Consider the following 23,808-nt stretch of genomic DNA (forward strand, 5'->3'; position numbering starts at 1 on the left):
AAAAGTCTTGTAAGAAGAACAATCTGAGGAAGAGATATATCTCGAGCAGCAACTTTGGGATTTCTACATTTGACTTTGTAAGTGCAGGAATCTAAAATTCCTGTTAGTTGCTGGGTATAAAATTACCTGCAAAATGCTGAATGATTTGCTATTATTACTACAGCAGAATCCAGCCCTTCCTGTAACACCGTAACAAAATGAAATCACAGGACTTGTCCAAGGCTCATTAAAATTTTAAAGCATCTGAGCAGTGCAAATTTTCAAAATATTAAGATCTGCCAATTGGTTTCTGATGTTCAATTATATGCAATATATCAGTAACATCAGGAAAGAACCTTTCATACTTTGCTTCAGTAATATGACATTTGCTCTCTGCATAAGAGCAACAAAATGCCGGTTTAAAAAGAGAAAATGTAAGCATGAGAAAAAGCACCAATATTCATGATAGCATTGTTTAAAAATTAATGAATGCTGACTACTTTAAATGCAAAATGAAAAGTAATTATGACAACCTATTCAACTGTTTTGATTGACCAGAATTATTTTGCTCAGTATAAAGTTTATTCATGTTCATCTCTAGGTGGATGGAAACACCTGCACAGCAACCTAGCCTTTGAAGTAAACTGAAAAGTGCCAGCATCTTCCATTCAGTGATAAACGGCTGAACGAGAGGGGTATTTCAGTTGTGAAAGGGTGGCTCTCTGGTGCTCACTGCAGCTGCTGCATGGCTCTCAATTTACAGATACACCATTAGCTTGCATCCCTGGCTGAATATCATGGAAGGGTTCCAGGCTATCCCAAGAGACTAGCTCTTTCACAGCAGAAACCTGCCGCAGTTGTGATCTGCCAGCGGGAAGTCTTCAGCATTCAGGACGTTTCACAAATCGTTTTCCGCCAGAAAGCTTTCGCTTTGATAATCCAGATTTGCAGCATCTAGTGGGTGAGATCGGATTTTTCAGTGGAAGGCCCTCTGGCAAAGCTCATTGTCCCAAATGAACAGTCCCTTTGTCAGTAGAGAATGTGGGTGCAGTATCTTGTGAATGAGTGAGGAGAGCAAGAGGATTCTTTCAACAGATCTAGTGACAGCCACTATTTTTGTTGGACTGCATGATTAGCATCTGTCCTCAGCATCAATTATATAATGACGCATTTCTTCAACTTGTGTGGAAGTTATTGAGCAGCCAGCTGGATTTGTTTTTGATAGCCAATGATCAGTTCAAAAAACGCCTCCTGTTCAGAAAATACTTGTAAAATTTGAGCAGTGAACACTTAAGTAACTTGTGAAAACGATATGTTATTCTTTGATCCATTATAAACATGTCCTTAATTCACATTTTACAAAAATATTCTGACATAACTTACTTGGAAAAAAATTGAAACTGTCAAATGGTATTGTTGCAGAAGTGATGTGAGACAAATCTGTATACTTAGTTTTAGTTAATGCAGTTGAGACAACAGGGAATTTTTCAAATTTATATTGAAACATTTGTGACTAAAAAACACCCTTTCTAACCCATGCACTATTTTTTTTGCTTCAAGAATAAGTGGACACTTGACGTACATCAAAAACAAATTTCCAGCTTCTTGGTTAGTTAATTGCATATGGACAAAGCAAGTCCTTTTCTGAATTTGAAGAGTCACTTCAAGACTTCTAGTGAACCTCATACCAAATCACTTTGGTCCTCCTACCTAACAAGTAAAATGACTAAAAGTATAAACACCCCTTTGCTTTAAATGGGAATTGAAACTTTGTAAGTACTCACGAGCCACAAGAAACAGACATGTTATGTCGGACAAATGTTCTAGCTATTATGGATCAAATTGATCTACCGTAGGAAAGAACTAGCTACAATTAGGAGAAACAAACCAGAATGTGTGCATAAAGCCAAAAAAGTTGACTAGATTTTGTTGAAAGTTTGAGAGAGTTAGTAAGAAATTCCTAAACCTTTCACGATCTTCCTCATTCTCCACATTTTCTTAACTGGTACTGACACACAGTCAAAAGTATTTTAGTTCATCACAAGTAATGTAAATGAAAAAAAATAAAAAAATTCAAGAAATAGATTATATGAAGTCATGCTTTGGCACCTTCTGCTCTTCAACATCTGAAATATGACTTGTTGGGACTTTAGTGTGGGTGAGTGCAAATCTGCAGCTGGGACCTGGGCACTACACTGACAGGACAAGCTTTTTAACCAGCTGTTTGACTGCAAGATGTTTTCCTTGTTGCTACAAACAAGTAATTTGAAAATTAAAAACATAAAGTATGCACATGATTTATGCTAAAAAGGGCCATTACCTTAGATATATCAGCATTTATAAAGAAATGGGAGTGGGATACGGCTGCAGGAGGTGGTCGGAGGTGGTAGCTAAATGATAAAATGCAGTAACTGTAGCAATCACTTCAAATTACTGTCATGATAATTTTGTTATAATTTATTATTATTATTTATTATTTGAAAAAATATTTGAAAATTTGTGCACATATTTGGCCAAACAATTTGCATTCAGTAAAAATGGGAGCAAAAGCAGACAATAACTGACATCTGCACATCAAATCATAACCGGTCTTTGTATCCACAAAAGGCAAAGAACCCTTTAACAAATTGAGTGGCCACTACAGAGACAGAAATAATGTTTGAGATCAAGACAACCCATGCCCATGCAACACTGATCATAAGTTCATAAGTGATAGGAGCAGAATTAGGCCATTCGGCCCATCAAGTTTACACCACCATTCAATCATGGCTCATCTATCTGTCCCTCCTAACCCCATTCTCCTGCCTTCTCCCCATAACTTCTGACACCCATACTATCTATCTCTGCCTTAAATATATCCACTGACTTTGCCTCCACAGCCTTCTGTGGCAAAGAATTCCTTAGATTCACCACCCTCTGAATAAATAAATTCCTCCTCATCTCCTTCCTAAAAGAACATCCTTTATTTCTGAGGCTATGACCTCTAGTCCTAGACTCTCCCACCGATGGTCCTCTCCACATCCACTCTATCCAAGCCTTTCATTATTCTGTATGTTTCAATGAGGTTCCCCCCTCATTCTTCTAAACTCCAGCGAGTACAGGCCCTGCGCCGTTAACGCTCATCATATCTTAACCTACTCATTCCTGGGATCATTCTTGTAAACCTCCTCTGGATTCTCTCCAGAGCCAGCACAGCTTTCCTCCGATATGGTGCCCAAAATTGCTCACAATATTCCAAATATGGTCTGATCAGTGCCTTATGGCGCTTCAGCATTATATTCCTGTATTTGTATACAAGCCCTCTCGAAATAATTGATAGCATTGCGTTTGCTTTCTTTACTACAGATTCGACTTGCAGATTAGATTTTTGGGAATCCTGCACCAGCACTCCCAAGTCCCTTTGCACCTCCGATTTCTGGATTCTCTCCCCATTTAGAAATTAATTTATGCCTTTATTCCTACTACCAAAATGCATGACTCCACACTCTACACTATATTCTATCTGGCACTTCCCTATCCACTCACCCAACCTATCCAAGACCTTCTGCAGAGTCCCTGCTTTCTTTACACTACCTGCCCATCCATCTATTTTTGTATCATCCGCAAACTTGGCCACAAAGCCTTCAATCCCCTCATACTAGTCATTATTATACAACATGAAGAGCAGCGGCCCCAGCACCGAGCCCTGCAGAACTCCGTTAGGCACTGGCAGACAACCAGAAAAAGCCCCCTTTATTGCCACTCCTAGCCTTCTGCCATCCAGCCAACCTGCTATCCATGCTAGTATCTGCCCTTTGATACCATGGGCTCTCATCTTCCTTAGCTGCCTCCCATGTGGGACCTTATCAAAGGCTTTCTGAAAATCTACGTAAACAAGATCTACTAACTCTCTGTCTGTCCTGCTATTTAATTCTTCAAAGAAGTCAGTGAACTTTGGTCAAATGACGCTCCTGTTGAATTGTAAAAGGTCTTGCAGCCAATTTGCACGTGGCAAACGAGATGCTCAGCAAATGATCTGTTTCAATAATGTTGGCTGAACAATAAATATTGGCGAGGAAAGTAATTCGAAGAAGGGTCCATACACAAAACATCATCTGTCCATTCCTTCCAAAGATGCTGCCTGACCTACTAGGTCCTCCAGCATGTTGTGGTTTGCACAAGATGAGTCTGAAGAAGGGTCCCAACCCAAAATGGCTACCTGACCTGCTGTGTTCTTCAAACAATTTGTGGTTTGCTCAAAATTCTGGTCTCTGCAATTTATTGTGTCTCCAAGTATTTGATATCTTCAGTTCTTTTAGAGGCTGTTTACAAGCAAGCAGTATGAATTGCTTGTACTGTCAGATATGATTAAGAGGTGTTCAAGTGATCTGGACCCTTAAAACATTTTTCTTTGAGAAATGGCTTCAATTTAAATCTGATCCAAGGATTAAATGATTAACTGGATCTTGTGAACTATGGATGTTGGAATCCTTTGTTTTTATGTTCTCTTCTTGACTCGACTCATCCCATACTACTGTTTGCAATGGGGGGTGGAGGGTCAGAATTTTACCAGAGGCACGAACTGCCCAATAACGATCTGGGAGCAGTTATAAGAAGACACTATCTTAACATCAGGACTTTCTTAAAAAATTACACATTCAGCAAGAAAATCTTGGAGGAGTTTTGTACTTAACTTTCCCTGGTCTAATTAGGTTTTTTTTTTTCTCACTCCATGGGCTTTCTATTTTGAAGTGATGGAACAAGTAGCCTCATGGAAAATTCCAGTTACAACACTGTCCACGTCATCGGGTCTGTTACTGATGGTTGATTTAATTGTGCCGACTGCTTCTCAATAATATTCTGCCTCTTACACCTGGCATGTTTATCATTGCAAAATACACCGTCTTATCATTTTGTGTAATCTCTGCAAATCCATTGGTAAAGCTGCTTTATGGAAAATGGGCATAAACTGCTGCCTTCTCATTTATCCACATGTAGTTCATTTTGCCAGTTTCAAATAAGCATCTCATAATTATTCTTGCATCCTGACAGTACAAGCAATGGTCATTTCATTTTATCGGCATTAAAACAACAAATTAAAACGATTTACAAAGAAGAAATGTTTTTTTTTGCATTGACATTGACTGAAAATGTAAATGCCTAAATTTGGATATGGGAGTAAAAATGCACAGGAATATTAGAATGCAACATGATGGTGCATTTTAGCAGCCAGGCAAGTAATATACAATCTGCAAATTTAATTAAGGTTCAATTGATTCTCACGTCAAGTCAACTGCTCAAACGTACTGATGATTTTAAGAACCTGACACACTTTAAGCTCAGAGCACAGCAATATATGCTGTCTAACAGAGGAAGTGCTTGTGCAATTATGATTTCACTCACACCTCTGTAAGAAGGCAGAGGGTATATTGATAATTCTGAAGACTGAAGCAAAAAATAATCTAGGCACTTTTTCTAAAGTAGTACTGACAAGAGAGCTATACTGATAGATATTCCATCTTATGGATTGCTCATTAAATCATGGCTGCATCTTCCCTTGCACATGGAGCTAAAGTACATAGAGTGCCCTCCATAATGTTTGGGACAAAGACCCATCATTTATTTATTTGCCTCTGTACTCCACAATTTGAGATTTGTAATAGAAAAAATCTCGTGATAAAAGCGCACATAGTCAGATTTAAATAAAGGCCATATTTATACATTTTAGTTTCACCATGTAGAAATTACAGCAGTGTTTATACATAGTCCCCCCCATTTCAGGGCACCATAATGTCAAAGACTGCTTGAAGTCTGCGATTCATGGACATCACCAGTTGCTGGGTGTCTTCTCTGATGAAGCTCTGCCAAGCCTGTATTGAGCCATCTTTAGCTTACAGTGCACTCAGGAATTGACGCGCATGCGGGCTGGCGGGGTCTTCACGTAGTCACTCACGTGACTTAGAAATAAAATCACTACCAAGGTACTAAGAAGACAAATATTGTGCTCCAGAGCAGCATAACACTGATATCTCTAATTCCTACTCAAGGATTATGTTAAAGAGAAAAAGAAAATGTTGGCATCACTTCTTCCTTCCTAATCACCTTTTTGAAATATCAGCCCTTGACACTCTTCAACTTCACTTAGAACAACAATATCACTGGGAACAAAATCTTGACGTTAACTCTTTATTTTGCATGCCTGCATTAACATTGACAAGAAATCCCGAGTCATTTGGGACTTGGATTCAATTGAATATTGCTACACACCCGAGAAAATTTCCAACCATCGATCGTCAGTAAATTGAAAGCTGTGGTGATCCTTTGCTGAGAAATGACAGTGAATGTAGTGAGTCATGTGTCCAAATACATAGATGGATGCTAATTATGCCACAAGGTGAAGGTGTTGTACAGAAAGAGGCCATACAAGTCCACCAGAAATTATGCCTGATCCAAATGAAGTCCAAAGCCCCAGTCTGATACAGGCACTTTTCTAGCATTCATTCTGAAACCAATTTCTCCCTAATCGTCATCCATCTTCCCCGTTTGAATCTCTACTTGAATTTCTTCAACAGATTTTCACAAATACCTTTGTCATCTCTTATGACAGTGACAGTGACCACGATGCATCATTCTTCCTGCTCTCCTTAACCTCTCTGAAGGTCAACCACACCAGCATTTCAGAAGGTCATTCAATGTTTTATTGTCATTGTCAACCTAAAGGGACTTCCACTCCTTTTGACTGTTGTTTCAACATCTCCAGCAAAACCTTCTCTATCCACATCCACACAATTTCCAAACATTATATCGAAGGTACCCTCCATCTCATAAGCACGTTTGACAGTATTTTCTGTATATGAAGATTCTGGCCCCCCATCAAGATGACACGTAGCTCATTGAAAAGCAGAATGACCGTAGGTTAAACTATCGTTGGGTCAACGACTCATTACCCTGTATGTACTGAGCTACAGAGGCTCACCAACCTAATAGCTCACCAAATTTTATATTCTCTTCCCCCATGTTTAAATCATTTAATGGCTGTGCCTGCCACAATGAATTCACAGTTTCCTGACCCCACATTAGCTGTGTTTTCACTCCCATTCCCAATCATTCCTTCATTCTATTAACTACAGTTGTGTCTTCAGACATTTAACTCTGGAATTTAATTTCTAAACCCCTCTGCCTTCACCTTTCCCTACATCTTTGAAACCTCTTCAAAATACACTTTTTTGAGAAAGATTTGTTTTCCAATATGACAAACATCCATTTGTTTCAATTAAACTCTTAGAGCCGAACAATACAAGTAGCAACAGGAGTAGAGTTTTATTCTTCTGGTACCTGCTCCATTGTTTACTCAGATTGTTGCTGATCATTTATCTCTGTGCTATTTTCCTTTTCTATCTCCATCTCCCATAAATCTCATCTTATCTAAACATTATTGATATTGGAAAATCTTAACATGTTGCTGTACTGAAAAAAAGAGTAAATTGCTTTATATCAGTGTCTTAAGTTTACCAGAAATAAATCAATACACATTTGCCGAAAAAGAATATCATGGAAATTGAATGGCGTCAATTCATTAGTTTTCCTTAAACGTTTGAAAACTGTTTTGCCTATTTCACTTATTTTAGAAATATGCTAGGAAATAAACCTTGTAATGTTACTTTACAATGCACATTTCTTTTCTCTGCCTTTTATGATGAACTACACCATTTAAAACAAATGGTTTAACACCTCCAACAGTAAAGAAAGGAATTTGTTTTAAATGCATCAAACATAAAAAACACATTGCCCACAATCATTTCCACACCATATATTTTGTGAAAATAATACAATTAACAAATGCTGGACAGAAAATACCTTCAAAGTGAAGAAATTTCATTAAAATCTTTGTTAAAATATTCACACATTTATGTAAGAAAATTGGGGTTTTATGAAATCTGGGTTACCATCGCATATAATTCGGTTAAGAATTTGGGGAATTTTGTTTTACATGGTTCTTTATCAATTATTCTCAGCCAGGAAAGAGATAATTATACAATCAGGAATACATGTTCAGTGATTACAAATGGATCAGATTTATAAAGCATAAAATTGAACTGATAATGTTTGGAAGAAATGTATGGAATTGAGATCCTTTGAATAACTGTTGTAAAACAGCTGATTTATTCTTCAGAATGAACATAACCTTCTTTTCCCCCGCCAATTGAAATCTTGTAAGATAAAGTATTAATGACTTCCTATCGGTTGCGGATTTCTGCATTCTCATAAAAATCATTTAGGAACTTACCACAGAGGTAAGTGCCATCTGGAAACTATAGATGCGAGCCAAACCAAAATCAGCTAGCTTGATTTGGCCACTGCTGGTTACAAGTATATTCTGAGGCTTCAAGTCTCGATGAACCACACGGTGTGAATGAAGGAAGTCTAATCCTCGGAGCAGCTGAAACATCATATCCTATGTAAAAAGTAAAGGAAAACAAACTGCATAAAGATCATTTCAGAAATATTATTCATGCTAAACTTTTGGTTTAAAAATGCAAAAACCCATACAACTTAATATTTTATGTTTGCAACGTCTCCCTGTATAAGTATTTATATTGCCTTTAACGTTCAACATCACTGCATGGAATGTTTTATTAAACTGCAACAAACAGGATTGGAATTACGACATAAGTGTCTTAATTATGACATAACAGCATACAGATAAATGAGTACAATGTAACTTGGTGTTCCCCGGGCACACCTCAGAGGCTTAATATTATTCACTGCAAATATTATATTAGCAGCACTCTTATCTCCGAATCAGAAAATGCTTGGTTCCAGTTCTAACAGTATATAAACCCACTCCAGAAGAGGTATTAAACTGAGGCCCCTTCAATTGGATTGAATAGTCCTGATTTGATGAAGAATTGGTATATGCCTGGTCCAGTAGCCATTTACTTCTCTTACAAAGATACCTTTGGACAAAAAGCGTTTTAAAACATTCAGAAAACTTCCACGAATGCTAGGCTTCCTTTCTTTGTACCAATAGGCAAGTTGGATGAAGGAATAGAATCACATAACTATGGCTGAACAGTAAATTGTGAAAGCGCAAAACTATTTTACACTCGTTGAATCTATAGAAATGTCATGATGTAAATTTGATTCTGAAAAGGATTAAAGGACTTTCTTATTAGTGATAAATTTTGAGATTTCGAAGGAATGGAAATAGAAACGTGCAAAACTCAAATAGTTTTGTATCACTATTTAGGTACAAAATAGAATTGAAATAGGCAAGTTATGAGGTAATTAAGCTGTAAATCAACATGGAATGCTAATTTGACATTAGTGCAGCCACTTTGGAACGTGGTGCTCCACATATCATCCTTTTAATCAGTTGCAACTAGGCAGGCATTCAGCAACTGAAACAACACCAGGTCTATTTAAAGTGACAATCAACTACTTGTTGATTGGGTTCTACAAGCATCTGATGCTTTCCAAAGTTGCTAAAGTCTGCAGGATATGTTATAAAAGGTACCAAAGCAATGCATCCTGACTTCAAAGGTTTTGCACAGACCAGATGCTCATATATGCATTAATTGAGATTCATCTTGAATGAAGTATGGTTGAAAATGATCAGAGGCAACATAGAGCAGGACAAAGAGATAGGAGGAGAACATGTATGCCCAGTAACCAATTTTCTTTCTTCATGCATTGCAAGCAACAGTGTTTGCGTCCAAAAGGAAGTCCTCACTGAAATATGCCATCTACCCCATACACAATGAGGCTTTCTTTAAGAGTGTAGGCTTGCTAATAGTCTGAAGAAGGGTTTCGACCCGAAACGTTGCCTATTTCCTTCGCTCCATAGATGCTGCCTCACCCGCTGAGTTCCTCCAGCATTTTTGTTTACCTTTGCTAATAGTGTAGATTGGTTTTAACTGATATTACAAAAAAGACACAAAGTGTTGGAGCAACTCAGCAGGTCAAGCTGAAATCTCTGGAGGACATAGACACGCGATGTTTCGGGTCAAAACCCTCCATCAGAGTTTTAACTGCTGGTTGCTGCTCACAATGACAGATCTCTTGTGTAATGCTGGTTTAAACCAAAGATAGACACAAAAAGCTGGAGTAACTCAGTGGGACAGGCATCATCTTTGGAGAGAAGGAATGTGTGATATTTCGGGTCGAAGAACGGTCTCGACCCAAAACGTCACCCATTCCATCTCCCCAGAGATGCTGCCTGTATCGCGGAGTTACTCCAGAGTTTTGTGTCTATTACATATCTCTTAAAGGGCCTTTTCACGGGGCGAGTTGACGCAAGATGTCACCAGAGTGAAGAGGTCGTGGTCCAGCACGAGTCTCGCACGATATAACGGCAGTAGATAAAGAGTTCCCACGGTACTCGGCATTTATGTTATTCGTGCGAGTGACTTGGCCGTTTCCCGAGCTGTCGCGTTAAATCTTGAATGAACATCGTGAACTACACGTGACACAAATGATGTAACTTTTTTTTTCACACACTATATATATCCTCCCTTGGTTGAATCGGCTCATTTGGAGACATGCCTTTACGAAATAATTTCGAGTACAGGATGTTGGTTTTTTTCATTGACGCGCTGCATGCAGCTGCCCACTATGTGCATTGAAAAAGCTTGCTTGAAGGCAGAAGGGAGAGATTAATTAAAAAGAGAATTAAGAGGAAGTCTCACTGGGTGAAGCCCATCTTTCAACGGAGAGCTCAATTTGGACAATATGAGCAACTGCTTAATGTGCTGTGCGAAGAGGATACAAGTGCATTCAAAAACGTTGTCAGAATTTCACCCGAGCTCTTTAATGAGTTAAAGAATAATTTGGGACCTCTGCTGAAGAAGACTGACACTGTAATGAGAAAAGCACTGGAACCAGGGTTGCGCATAGCAATCACCCTCCGCTACTTGGCCTCAGGCGATTCTTATACTGCGACTTTTTTACTTTGCAGCTGCAGGGCAGACAGACAGACTTATAAGAGAAGTTTAAGTTAACTGCAAACACAGCACTTTTACATCAATAGCAATGTATGTTTTTAAATCTTGGATAACATTAAATGGTTCTCCTCTTGATGAACTTATATATCGTTATATAAACTCACATGAGCACTCGGGAAACTCGGCAGCCTTCGTCTCCAGCAGGTTCTTTTTTCTCTCCCTGTTTCTATAATCCTCTCTGGATTTATCGTACAGAATCTCGTTAAATTGGAACCATTCTACAAGTTCCCCCTCTTGTTCCCTGGTGAAGTTATATGACTTTACCTTCTGCCATCTTCCCTTTACGTCTGTAGAGGCTATTCCTACAACGGCTACTGGGGAGGCAATCTGAATTGCACCTTGCTCACCCTCTCCCTGCTCCAAGGAGCCCACAGGCAGTGTTATCTGTGGCATCTCCTGTTGCCTCTCCACCTGTCTCTCTTGCTGCGTCTCCTCCTCATTCTCCTGCATGGCAAAAACATCTCTGACCCGCTTTACCCCCTTCCTTTGAGATTTTCTGGGAGCCATCTCTGCAAGTGTTCCTGTTAAAAAGATTATCCAACAATGACAATTAGGTGGGACGTCCTCGAAGGACACATGTTCCCATGTGTCCTTTTGAGACCACCTTTTTTAGTCACCCTCTGTCCCCTCTGTCCAGCTTCCGGGTTTACCGTTCGCAGGAGTTCCCACGCGCTATATCTCTAAAATCTGAAGTTATGTAATGTCTAAAGGAACTGCAGACGCTGGTTAATGCTGGTTAATATGCACAGAAGGACACAAAATGTTGGTGTAACTCAGCAGGTAAGTCAGATCTGGGAAGAAAAGCATAAAAAGCTGGAGTAAGTCAGCGGGTCAGGCATCATCTCTGGAGAAAAAGAATAGGTGACGATTCGAATCGGAGCCCTTCTTCAGACATCCTAATCGGAATTGAGTCTGAAGATGTGTCTCGTCCCGAAACATCAGCTTTTTTTCTCCAGAGATGCTGCTTGACTCGCTGAGTTACTCCAGCTTTTTGTGTCTGTCTTCGGTTTAAACCAGCATGTGCAGTTCACTCCTTACACGGGTCTCTGCACAACATTGATTGGTAGCGTTCCGGACCCCTGGACCCGAGGACTCCGACCTGTATCTCTCAAAGAAGTACATGTGAAAAATATCTCACGGACCATAAAAATGCGTAACCTTTCAGTAAAGTCCCTTTTAAAGTCCCTTTTAAAGATTATAGTTATTTTCTTGAATCTCATTAACATAACTCATGAATAAGTTGATGTCCATATGCGGATGTAAATCTTTATTTTTATTTATTTTTTAAATTCAATCCCACTGAAGATAATTTGTAATCACCTTCTGTCCCCTCTGTCCAGCTTCCGGGTTCACCGTTCGCAGGAGTTCCCACGGTACCCGCAAGAGTTATTACGGATATCGCACGGATATCGCACTGGCCACTACGTTCATATAATGTTGCAATACTCAACCACAAGTGTACAAGTCACTCTTGGAGAAATTCAAATTTTATTGAATTTTCTCCCGAGTGACCAAGTTACACGATGACCTGCCGTTAGCGCTACGGTGGTCCACGGTGGTCCACGAATGCCGCACTGTTATCGCACGAGGTTCCCACGATGTTGAACTCTGGTTAACTCTTGCGTCAAGTCGCCCCGTGTAAAGGTGCCATTACTGTGTCGTGCAACTACTCAGCTATGTGATTGGTGCTCACTATTAATCCACTCAAATAAGTCAGCAAATAGTTTGTGTTCTTCCTGCAGCAGAAGCAAAGGGGGGTATGTGTTAATCTTGCATCACCATCTACAGGCTTGTGTTTTGAAGTCTTATCAAATTCACGATACACAGTTCAGAATCCTAATGTTACAGCCCTATGTTATGTCTCCAATAATTGGGCAGTGTGGGAAGTTCCTTGAAGCCATGATACTGGGGACCACTTTTGGGAGTGACTTGAATTTCTCAAGATATTCAACCAAATACTGCAAAGAAATATTAATTTAATCAATCCACTCTCATGCCAAACTTTGATGATGAAGCAAACAAAAGAGAGGAGAAAGGGAAGGAAAGTAGATTGCAAATTTTCTGGCTTGTTTCTCCCGGGGCCAAATAATAGAAGCATAGTTATGGAGCCGTATGCTTTTTTGAGCCTGAGTGTGCAGGTACTTTCCATTCTGCCACAAAGTGAAAACCATCCAAAATGATTTGGCTTGTCTCGTGACTCACACCAGAACATCAGTCTTGCTCAACCTCCATTGACTGTCTGCACTCAAAACTGTTTTTCTCCTTGATTATCCTCTCCTCTCTTCACTCCCCCTCTCCCTCTCTTCACTCCCCCCCTCTCTCTCTTTCTCTCTTTCTCTCCCTCACCCACTCCCTCTCTCCCTCCCTCCCTCCCTCCCTCCCTCCCTCCCTCCCTCCCTCCCTCTCTCTCTCTCTCTCCCTCCCTCCACTCCTCTCTCTCTCTCTCTCTCTCTCTCTCTCTCTCTCTCTCTCTCTCTCTCTCTCTCTCTCTCTCTCTCTCTCTCTCTCTCTCTCTCTCTCTATCTCTCTCTCTCTCCTCGTTCATTATCCATTACACAGCAAAGTACTGTGTATGTTTTTGATGAACACTGTGAGCACCATACGAATGTAAATTGTTGTTGTTATAACTGCTGTCAAGTTTCAACATCTTGGGTAAATTGCTTAATTCATGGACACACATTCTACTGCCAATCTAATACTATAAATCACTCATCTCGTTCAGTGAAAGAACCACAGCTGCCAGAAGCTCTTTCTTCTGTGTAACCTTTATGTAGGGAATTAAACTCAAACCTTGTAGGAGCACATAATAGATTTATAGGGAAATGTCTCAAAGAAAAGGAACCTTCTTCTCAGTGTTGATCAACCTTAATCTGACCTGATTGCAACATGCTAATATTTGATCTACGGTCATTAGGGCAGGGAAGTGTTGATAGAATGAAAGGCTTACGTTTATTTAAAGAATATTTACTTTCAATATTAATGATCTGTTTTTAGTTTTATAAATTAGCTTTTTTTTTGTCCAGCTATTAATTAACAACATTTAAGTATTGCATATAAATCCAGAGGTTCTAATTATATAAAGCATAGATACAACTCTGGGCAGCAATGGTTGAATACAAGCATAGTGTGATTTTTTTAATCAATTACTTTTGAAGGATTTACGGGATAGAAACAAACCATTTACATTTTTCTTTTAAGTGCAATTAATGGTAGTATAATAAGGGCTAAATAAAATAGCTGGTAAAAGGGGTGTGAGGATTTATGCAGTGTAATTAACTCATGCCTACCGCATCTGCTGCAGGCAAAATGTCAACTTGTTGTTTGCTAATTACTGTGAATGCACTTTCAGCACTAACTTGCTGCAGAGTGGTGCATCTCACCATCTAAAGTGGTGCGAATCAATTGCAGCTAGGCTGCACCTCCTAAAGGAGAGGAGAATAATGGCTACAGCAAATATTGGGAGTCAACTTGGGTAATTTTGTGGCCCAGAAATCATGAGAGAGCATGGCTTGTCATTTATCAGAGACCTAAATACAGGATGTGGAAAGCAAAAGTTTCTTTGTGGACTTGATCAATGTTAATGAATAGATTTTCATTGTTAATGAATAGATTTTTAAGTTTTACATCTTACCAATCTCTAACAGCCTCGTCTACTGCTTAACTTTGCACACACTCCCATCAACAACCCACCAGCAATCTCAATCAACCAGAAGTCATAAAAAACATGGGTCTGACAAAGGGTCTTTGGCCTGAAACGTTAAACTCTCTTTCTCTTTCCATAGATGCTGTGTAACCTAATATGTTTAATCCAATATACAGAGGTTCAATGGTTCAATACTTATTGTCACATGTACCTAGATACAGTGATTTTTTTTGTTTTGCATACAATACACAAAGTACATAATGAATCGCCATTTTTCTGGCGCTGACAATTTACAAAAGTCTTCTTCAGAGATTGTTGGCCCCTCGTCATTCTCACTGTACAGTGAAATTCTTTGTGTCCCTTTTTTTTCTCGGTGGCGATGCCCAACTGCATCCCACTCTAAAAACACTCACTATACACCACGTAGCAATCATTCAGTGGGAAAACAGGCCTTTTTAGTTGACTAAGTCTGTACCGACCATCGACCACCCATTTACACTAATCCTACATTAACTTCATGCTCTTCTTGCAGCAGAAGCAAAGGGGGGTATGTGTTAATCTTGCATCACCATCTACATCTATTTCCCAAACATTCTCATCGCCTCCCCAAAATACACATACGGTCTGGGGCAATTTATACTGTCCACTTAACCTACCAGCCTGCACATTGTTGGAGTAGGGGCACCCAGGGGAAACCTATGTGGTCACAGGGAAAACAAGCAAAACCTCCACAGAAGGCTGTGGAGGCCAAGTCAATGGATATCTTTAAGGCGGAGATTGACAGATTCTTCATTAGTGTGGGTGTCAGGGTTATGGGGCAAAGGCAGGAAAATTGGGTTAAGAGGGGATGATTGAATGGTGGAGTAGATGATGGGCTGAATGGCCTAATTCTGCTCCTAGAACCTGTGAACTTCCACAGACAGCATCAAAGATCAGGAATGAAACAGGGTCAATGGCAATGTGAGATAGCCTTAAATGTTTAAAAGCTCAGTCACATCACTCAGCTTGTGCACACTGCAGACATTCAAATTATGACTGCCACATTGCTTTACACATTGCATGAAACTTTCGACAAATCCTCTCCCCCTTGTTGGACATGGTGCAGGAAATCAGTGATGATAGCAATTAGCCAACTGCTGCGCTGTGTATGCTCATCCCACTGTGGAAGAAAGAGTACTCGACAACACTGCAACATCCAAATCTGGAGTCATGGGTGATGAGGGGCCAGAGGTCAACATAACAAAGCCCCTTTCCTGATCCTACTATTTCCATCATCTCCAAGCTGCAGTTGGAGTGAGCATGCACTTCTTGCTACCCTCACCAAAAACCTGTTCCTCCCCCTCTTCAGATCCTTAAAAAGAGTAACTTGACCAGGCAGTAATTGAAGAGTAACTGGTAAAGTCAAAGGGCCAATTGAATTGATGGCACACTGAATACTTTGATTCTTTGTTGAATACGTTTCAGAAATCTCAATACACTACATCTACAGGTTCAACTTCCACTCTATCAATTCTCCCTGTTGAATCTATAAAGAATACAAGCACATTTGTTAAATAGAACATGATTCATAAAATGCATGTTGCCAGTAACAGCTATTAAATTAACTGGCCTGTAGTTTCTGTCTTCCGCCTTTCTATTTTGACAAAGGAAGTCACTTTAGGTATTTTCCAATTTTCTGGTACCTTCTGATATTTTGTCGAATTACAAATTTTCAGTCACTGGCTCCACCACCCCTACAGCTATTTCCTTTAAATCCCTAGAGTGCAGTCCATTAGGTCCTGGCGACTAGTCTTCCTCGATCCTCCTGAGTTTCTCCTATGCTTTATCCCTTGTAATATGGATTTTTGTAAATTTTACAATGTTATTTGAAACTAGCCTGTCTGATATCCAAGGAATATTAGCAATGCCTTCCGTGATGAAGTGATGCATCAAATTTATTGATAAACACACAAAAACAAATTATATATGTTGCACAAAATTCTAAAAGTCTGCAAAAAAGAGGTAATCGGTGCAACAACACAATGAGCGAACAAAACAAGTCTCCTTTAGAAGTCTGAGTGTTAATGTTAGGTGCATGTGGCAATCATGCAGTAGCATTTAGCTGGCACAAAGTTTGTCTTGGAAGAAAGGGGTGATTCCTGTGCCTATTTCTGATAGGTATCTATACATACTCCCTGTGACTATATGGATTTACTCTGGGTTTTCTCCCACATTTCAACGATGTGCAGTTTGTAGGTTAATTGGCTTCTGTAAATTGTCCCTAGTGTGTGGGATAGAACTAGCGTGTGAGTGATCGTTGGTTGGTGTGGACTCGGTGGGCTGAAGGGTCTGTTTCCAACTAAACAAAACTCATTTCGTTTTGCAGGATATAAAATGGTACACTAACAATTAAACTACATGGTGTCTAATTTCCTTATTTGTCATTATTAACAGCGAGGAGAAGAGAAGACAGTGTACTTTTATATGTTGAAGTAAGCTTGCAGGCATTATATACTAAAAAAATTGTGACAAATTTGTAAGGCTTCATGTCATTGATTCCTGGAAACAGATGTTTTTTTTTTTAAAGTACCTTAAACTAAACTGCCATTCATACAGATTCTAAATAATGACTGAATACATTTTCAAGGCCAGAATAAATTCTGGAGTTTCTGATGATGTGTAAGAAGTCGATAAGTATCAGTTTATGATATTATCTGAAAGATTTGATTATTCTGCTTATAATCTATGAGTAACTTAAAATAATTTTCTGAAATTGAGTGGGCTATTCCCAGAACTTAACAGAGTGTCTGCTTGTAAAGCATTAGCTACTAAAATTAGTAGATTTTACTTTCTTAAGCTATTAAAATTCTTTAATTATGGTGTTGACAGAATATTAGGTATCAAAATATCAATTCAAAGAGACAAATGTTTACTTAATTCGCTATGTGAAACAACTTCTGAACAAAATCATACCAAGTCCATTTACAATGTTGCTGTTCATTCTTAAATAGTAGCTACAACTGAATTCATATTTCGAAATAACGCGTAACATGTAGAAAGCGATATTCTAGCTGGCTGGCTGGCTGGGCTGAAACGTATTCAGCATCACCTGAACGAGACCACACTAAAAAAGTAATGGGGATCAGTTGACCTGTACTTATCTACACTTTAGAGATTTTTGAACAGCTTAGCCAGAATCATACAGAACAAAAACAGCCCTTCAGTCCACCAACCCTGGTCATTCATCAAGCACCAATTTATACTAATTTTGGTTTAGTATAATTTAGTTTTTAATTTTCACGTGTACTGAAATACAGTGAAAAGCTTTTGCTTGTGTGCTATCCAGTCAAAGAAAAGAATATACATAAATACAATAGAGCCGTTCACAGTGTACATTGGAAGGATAAAGGGAATAGCATTTAGTGCAAGATATAACATTGGCCAATAAAGTTTGATTAAAGATTGTTCAAAGGTCTTCAAAGAGGTAGATGGGTGGTCAGGACAACACTCTAGCTGATAAAAGGACCATTCAGTTGCCTTATAACAGCTGGGAAGGAACTGCACCTGAATCTGAAGGTATGCATTTTCACACTTCTGTACCTCTTGCCTGATGGGAGACGGTAAAAGAGGGAGTGCCCAGGGTGAGACTGGTCCTTGATTAAGCTGACGGCCTTCCAGAGGCAGCATGAAGTGTAGATGGAGTCAATGAAAGAGAGGTCGGTTTGTGTGATGGTCTGGGTTCCAATGTCTAGGATGGAGTTGTTCTCCAACCAGGCTGTGATGCCTGTTGTTGGGTACATGCCAAACATCTTTAGTCTTCTAAGGAAGTAGAGGCAGGTGTGCTTTCTTGCCAATATCTTTGATGTGGTTTGTCCAGGACAATTTGAATGTGATATTTATTCCTGGGTACTTGCAGCTTTCGACCATCTCTACTTTGGCGCCATCAATCTATACCGATCGGGGTATGTGTGCTGCTTCACTTCCTGAAGTCAATCATAATCTCCTTTTTCTTGCTAACATTGAGGGAGACATTGTTGTCTTGGCATCAAGTTACAAGGTTATCAATCTACTTCCTGTACTCCATCTCGTCATTATTCAATGTCTGGGAATTATTCAATGTGCAGATGCTGGTTCAAACCGAAGATAGACACAACGTACTAGAGTAACGCAGCGGGACAGGCAGCATCTCTGGAGAGAAGGAATAGGTGACGAGAATATGAATGATGTGAATTCTTCTGAAGAAGGGTCTCGACCCAAGACGTCACCCATTCCTTCTTTCCAGAGATGCTGCCTGATCCGCTGAGCTATTCCAGCAATTTGTGTCTATCTTCATCATTTTTCAATATCCGCCCCACTACGGTGGTGTAGACTTCAAACTTGTAGATTGAGTTGTATTGATATTTGGCTACACAGTTATGAGTGTGTAGGGAGCTGAGAACACATCCTTGTGGGGCACCAGTGTTGTGAATTATTGTAGAGGATGATTTGTCACCTATCCTCACTGATTGTGGTCTGTTGGTCAAAAAATCGAGGATCCAGTTGCAGAGGGGAGTGCTGACTTCAAGTTCCACGAGTTTCACATGTACTCTGACACAAATCCCATTTTATTCACCCCACACTCCTATCAATTCTCCCTCTCTCACCTGCCACGATTCCACCACTCACATCCACATTAGATATATTAGATATGTGAGCGTGACTTACTAAAAGAGTGCAGGGTCTACTCAAGACCACGCTTCCTGTTCGAGAGAAGGCAGAAATGGCAGCATTAAGATTATATGAAACAATTTGCAGTTTAAACTTTCCACTATCTCACCTTTCTCTTTATTGCAGCTGCACCAGCAAACAACAAAACTACTGAAAAGAATACACGATTGTGTTCCACTAATCTCCCCTCTGGGAAGCCATCCTAAGCATGAAACATGTGTTCCTTGTATTGAAGCTTGTCCTTTATAAGTGTTGGCCTGGATTAGTTAGTGGTATGTTCATTTCAGTTGTGCTGTGTCAGTTCCAACTCTATTTGAGGATATAAATGTGGCCAAGATTGTTGGCAATGTCGGCTTTAAATATGATGCTAAAACAAGGTCTTGTCTGCTCAAGGAAGTGGAAAAGATTTCATGATACTCGTAAAATCTCGGAGCACAGATGGTTTGTTGTGCATTCACCAGCTGTTTAAAGTGGCTTCTTAATCAGTGGCCCTGCAAATTGTTCTGATTTTAATTATTTATCAAATCCATTTTGAAAATGATGATTGAATATGGCTCCTCTACCTTTTCTGGCAGTACATGATGGGCCATAACAATTTGCTCTTTTTAAATGAAATAGGGACTTCCATCTCTATCCCTATAAAATAGGCTATTTCAGCCCATGGAGTCCATCCTGGCTCAGAGTGATCCCATTGCCCCACTTGTTTCTCCCCGTAACCCATTCTTCCCGGTTTCCATCAACTCCCAGCAGTTCCTATTATTTATTCACCTTAGGGCGGTCACGGTGGCGCAGCGGTAGAGTTGCTGTCTTACAGCGAATGCAGCGCCGGAGACCCGGGTTCGATCCTGACTACGGGTGCTGTCTGTACGGAGTTTGTACATTCTCCCCATGATCTGCCTGAGTTTTCTCCGAGATCTTTGGTTTCCTCCCACACTCCAAAGGCGTACAGGCTTGTAGCTTAATTGGCTTGGTAAATGTAAAACTTGTCCCTAGTAGGATCGTGTTAATGTGCGGGGATCGCTGGTCAGCGCGGACCCGGTGAGCCGAAGGGCTTGTTTGCACGCTGTATCTCTAAACTAAACTAAACATGAAGGGTAATCTGCTGTGACCTATTAACCTGCCTGTCCAGTTGAGTTTAGGACATGGGAGGGGGAGGGGAGAAATAGGTGTGAGTCAAGGTGTGGCACAGGGGAGGAGAGGTGAAAAAGACAGGGTGGTGGGGGAAGAAGCGGGGAACCTTTTTTGTAAATCAGCATCTGCAGGTTGTTGTTTCTTATCCCCCCACACCCACTTCTACCTAGATTCCTTCCTCTGGCATCACAATTCACAATTCTTCAATCTTTTTGTCTCATACCTCTGTCTAACCACCTGCCTCTGAAAACCCCTCCTCACTTTATATACATGTTCTGCCCCTCCTCTCTTCCTGCTTTCTCTCCCCTCTCCCCCTGCTCAATCACTATGAAGGAGGGTCCCAACCCAAAATGTCACCCTTCCATATTCTGCAGAGATGCTATCTGACCCGTTGAGGTCCACAATTAATAGCACTTGAATGTGGGAGAGGAGAAAGAGAATGCCTACTTGTTGTGATGAATATCGACCTTATTGAAGATCTATCAGCTTCAATGTCTCCAGTGACTCAGTTCAGTCACAAATTGTTAGTCACAATTATTAGTTAACAGGTATCTGGTAATTTATTTATATTATGCTGGCCATTGAAAAGTAAGGTTGTAAGATCCATTGTGCAGGACATCTATGTGAAAGTGGTGGCCCTTCATTTATCATCTCTTTCCCAAACCCTCCACTGTACACTCTAAGGTGAGGAAAAATAAGTTGTTATGTCATTAGGTGAGTCACTGGCAACAGGCAAACAGCAGCTCTGATTATGGGCCCACATTGTCACATCTATGTCCATCACACTGCATGTTTTCATTATCAACATATCAACATACGTCCAGCACCCTTGCATTATTACACTATACAACCCACCCTGTTCCTTTTTATGCCTTTATGTCAAAATATTTGGATTATTTTGCACAACACCTCGTGATTTACGACTAAGTTCACATGTAATACACCCTACTGTCACAGCATAATAGTGCAATGAATAAAGATATGACAAACACCAGCTTCCAGCTATGGATACTGGTTCTGCCGCTGGCTGCAGTTCAGTGGTATATTCAGTGAAAGCATTGCTGTTTCTACTTTTGTAAATTTAAAAGACCACAGGTGAAAAGTTAAGCAAAGGTTACGACATAGTTTGAAAATATTCAAGAGAAATGCTGAAGATCAGAAATAATAATTGCATGACACTACACTAGAGTTTGAAAAGTCTCAAGATGTGAAGGGTAAAGTGCTGAAAGAGGTAAAGGGACAGGAATTATTTCATGTGTGTAAAGTTTGTTGGAGCTACCAATTCCACCTCAGGCAGATAGACACAAACCTGTATAAGAATATTAGACCATCAGAAAATAAATTGTGATTTTTTTTTTTTACAAAATTTGTTTGATCGCAAAAGATAGACAATAGACAATAGGTGCAGGAGTAGGCCATTCGGCCCTTCAAGCCAGCACCGCCATTCAATGTGATCATGGCTGATCTTGGAAGACAAATGAAAATATTAATAATATTAATATGTAGCAAATATACCGTCCCTCAAAAACACCTCAACTTTGACATCGGTATCTATAAATGACAGTGACATTAGTTTGAGGGGTTGCAAGTACCCTGCTACATTGCTGAGACTGTAATCTGTACCTCTGTCCTGAATGACATGTGCAGTATTTTAATCACTGATATCCAAATTATATTAATTTATTATTGTCACGTGAATCGGGAAAGAGTGAAAAATGTTTGCAAACCTTTTAATATTATTAATGGTCTGACTACCCTCCCAGTTATTTATTAATATTAACTAGTTAGTTAGTTTAGTTTATTGTCACATATACCGAGGAACAGTGAAAAGCTTTTATTGCGTGCAATCCAGTCAGCGGAAAGACGATACATGATTACAATCTAGCCATTTACAGCCTATAGATACATGAAAAGGGAATAATGTTTAGTGCAAGGTAAAGCCAGCAAAGTCCAATTAAGCATAATCTTCTTCTTGTTGCGTATGGCGTGCACAGCCTACAGTTGTAGGACAACTTGTTCTATTTGATCTTACTTGATTGTGCATGCCAGGTTGATTGCAATCGTTGAAACAGGGCGGACCACGTGAAGATTGCAATCTCCCACCCCCAAGCATAGTCTGAAAGTCACCCATGAGGTAGATAGTAGCTCTGGACTGCTCTCTGGTTGTGATAGGATGATTCCGTTGCTGGGAAGAAACTGTACCTAAATCTGGAGGTGTGTGTTTTCACACTTCTATACCTTTTGCTTGATGGGAGAAGAGGGACTGGCCAGGGCGCGACTCGTCCTTGATTATGCTGCTGGCCTTGCCGAGGCAACATGAGGTATAGATGGAGTCAATGGATTGGAGGTTGGTTTATGTGATGCTCTGGGCTGCATCCACAGATGCAGAAATGATAAAAGTAGGTCAAATCACTATCAGGCTTTATTTTTGTGGTTATAACTATGGCTTGGTGCTGATCACCGTGCTGCTAGTGTGAGGCTGAAGAGCCAGAAGAGAGGCTATGTGAGGATGCTGTTCATAGACTTCAGTTCAGCCTTCAACACGATAGTCCCCACCAGACTTGCTGAGAAGCTGCTGGAATTGGGGCTCAACACCCCCCTGTGTGCCTGGGTCCTGGACTTTCTCACCGCCAGGCCCCAGGTAGTCAAGATGGGAGGAAATACATCAAAGTCCCTCACCCTGAGCACAGGATCCCCCCAGGGTTGTGTCCTCAGCCCCCTACTGTACTCCCTGTACACACATGACTGTGTGGCTAGGTTCAGCTCCAACTCTATAATCAAGTTTGCTGATGACACTGTGGTGGTGGGCCTGATCTCCGATAACGATGAGAAGACCCACCGGGAGTAGGTGGCTGATCTGGCACTCTGGTGTCAGGACAACAGCCTCCTCTTGAATATCAAAAAAACTAAGAAGCTGATCGTGGACTTTAGGAGGGCACATCATCCGAGGACGTACACACCATTGGAGATAAATGAGGATACCGTGGATAGGGTCAGCTGCTTTAAATACCTGGGAGTCCACATCTCAGAGGGTCTGACATGGACATCACACGCTGCAGAACTGGTGAGTAAGGCAAGGCAGCGCCTTTACCACCTCAGGCAATTGAGGAAATTCAGAGTGTCTCTGAGGATCCTCCAGTGCTTCTACGCAGCGGCTGTGGAAAGCATCTTGTCCGGAAGCATCACGATTTGGTTTGGGAACTGCTCTGCCCAGGACAAGAAGGCTCTGCAGAGAGTAGTGCGTTCGGCCGAACGCACTATGGGAACTTCACTCGCCTCCCTGCAGGAACTATACATCAGAAGGTGCAACTCCAGAGCCAACAAGATCATGGGAGACCCCTTCCATCCCAGCAATGGACTGTTTCAGCTGCTACGGTCAGACAAACG

The 23,808-nt window shown here is 40.4% G+C and overlaps 1 protein-coding gene across 3 annotated transcripts in view; it reads right to left on the reverse strand.

The window, feature by feature from the left end:
- cdk6 (cyclin dependent kinase 6) overlaps positions 1–23,808 on the reverse strand; it is a 174,069-nt gene that overhangs the window by 72,970 nt on the left and 77,291 nt on the right. For all 3 annotated transcript variants that reach the window (XM_033046714.1, XM_033046706.1, XM_033046699.1), the window contains exon 4: positions 8,246–8,413. In XM_033046714.1, coding sequence (XP_032902605.1) covers positions 8,246–8,413 — 168 coding nt within the window. The remainder of the gene's footprint in view (positions 1–8,245; positions 8,414–23,808) is intronic.

This window comes from Amblyraja radiata, chromosome 2, assembly GCF_010909765.2.
Source record: "Amblyraja radiata isolate CabotCenter1 chromosome 2, sAmbRad1.1.pri, whole genome shotgun sequence".
Lineage (NCBI taxonomy): Eukaryota > Metazoa > Chordata > Chondrichthyes > Rajiformes > Rajidae > Amblyraja > Amblyraja radiata.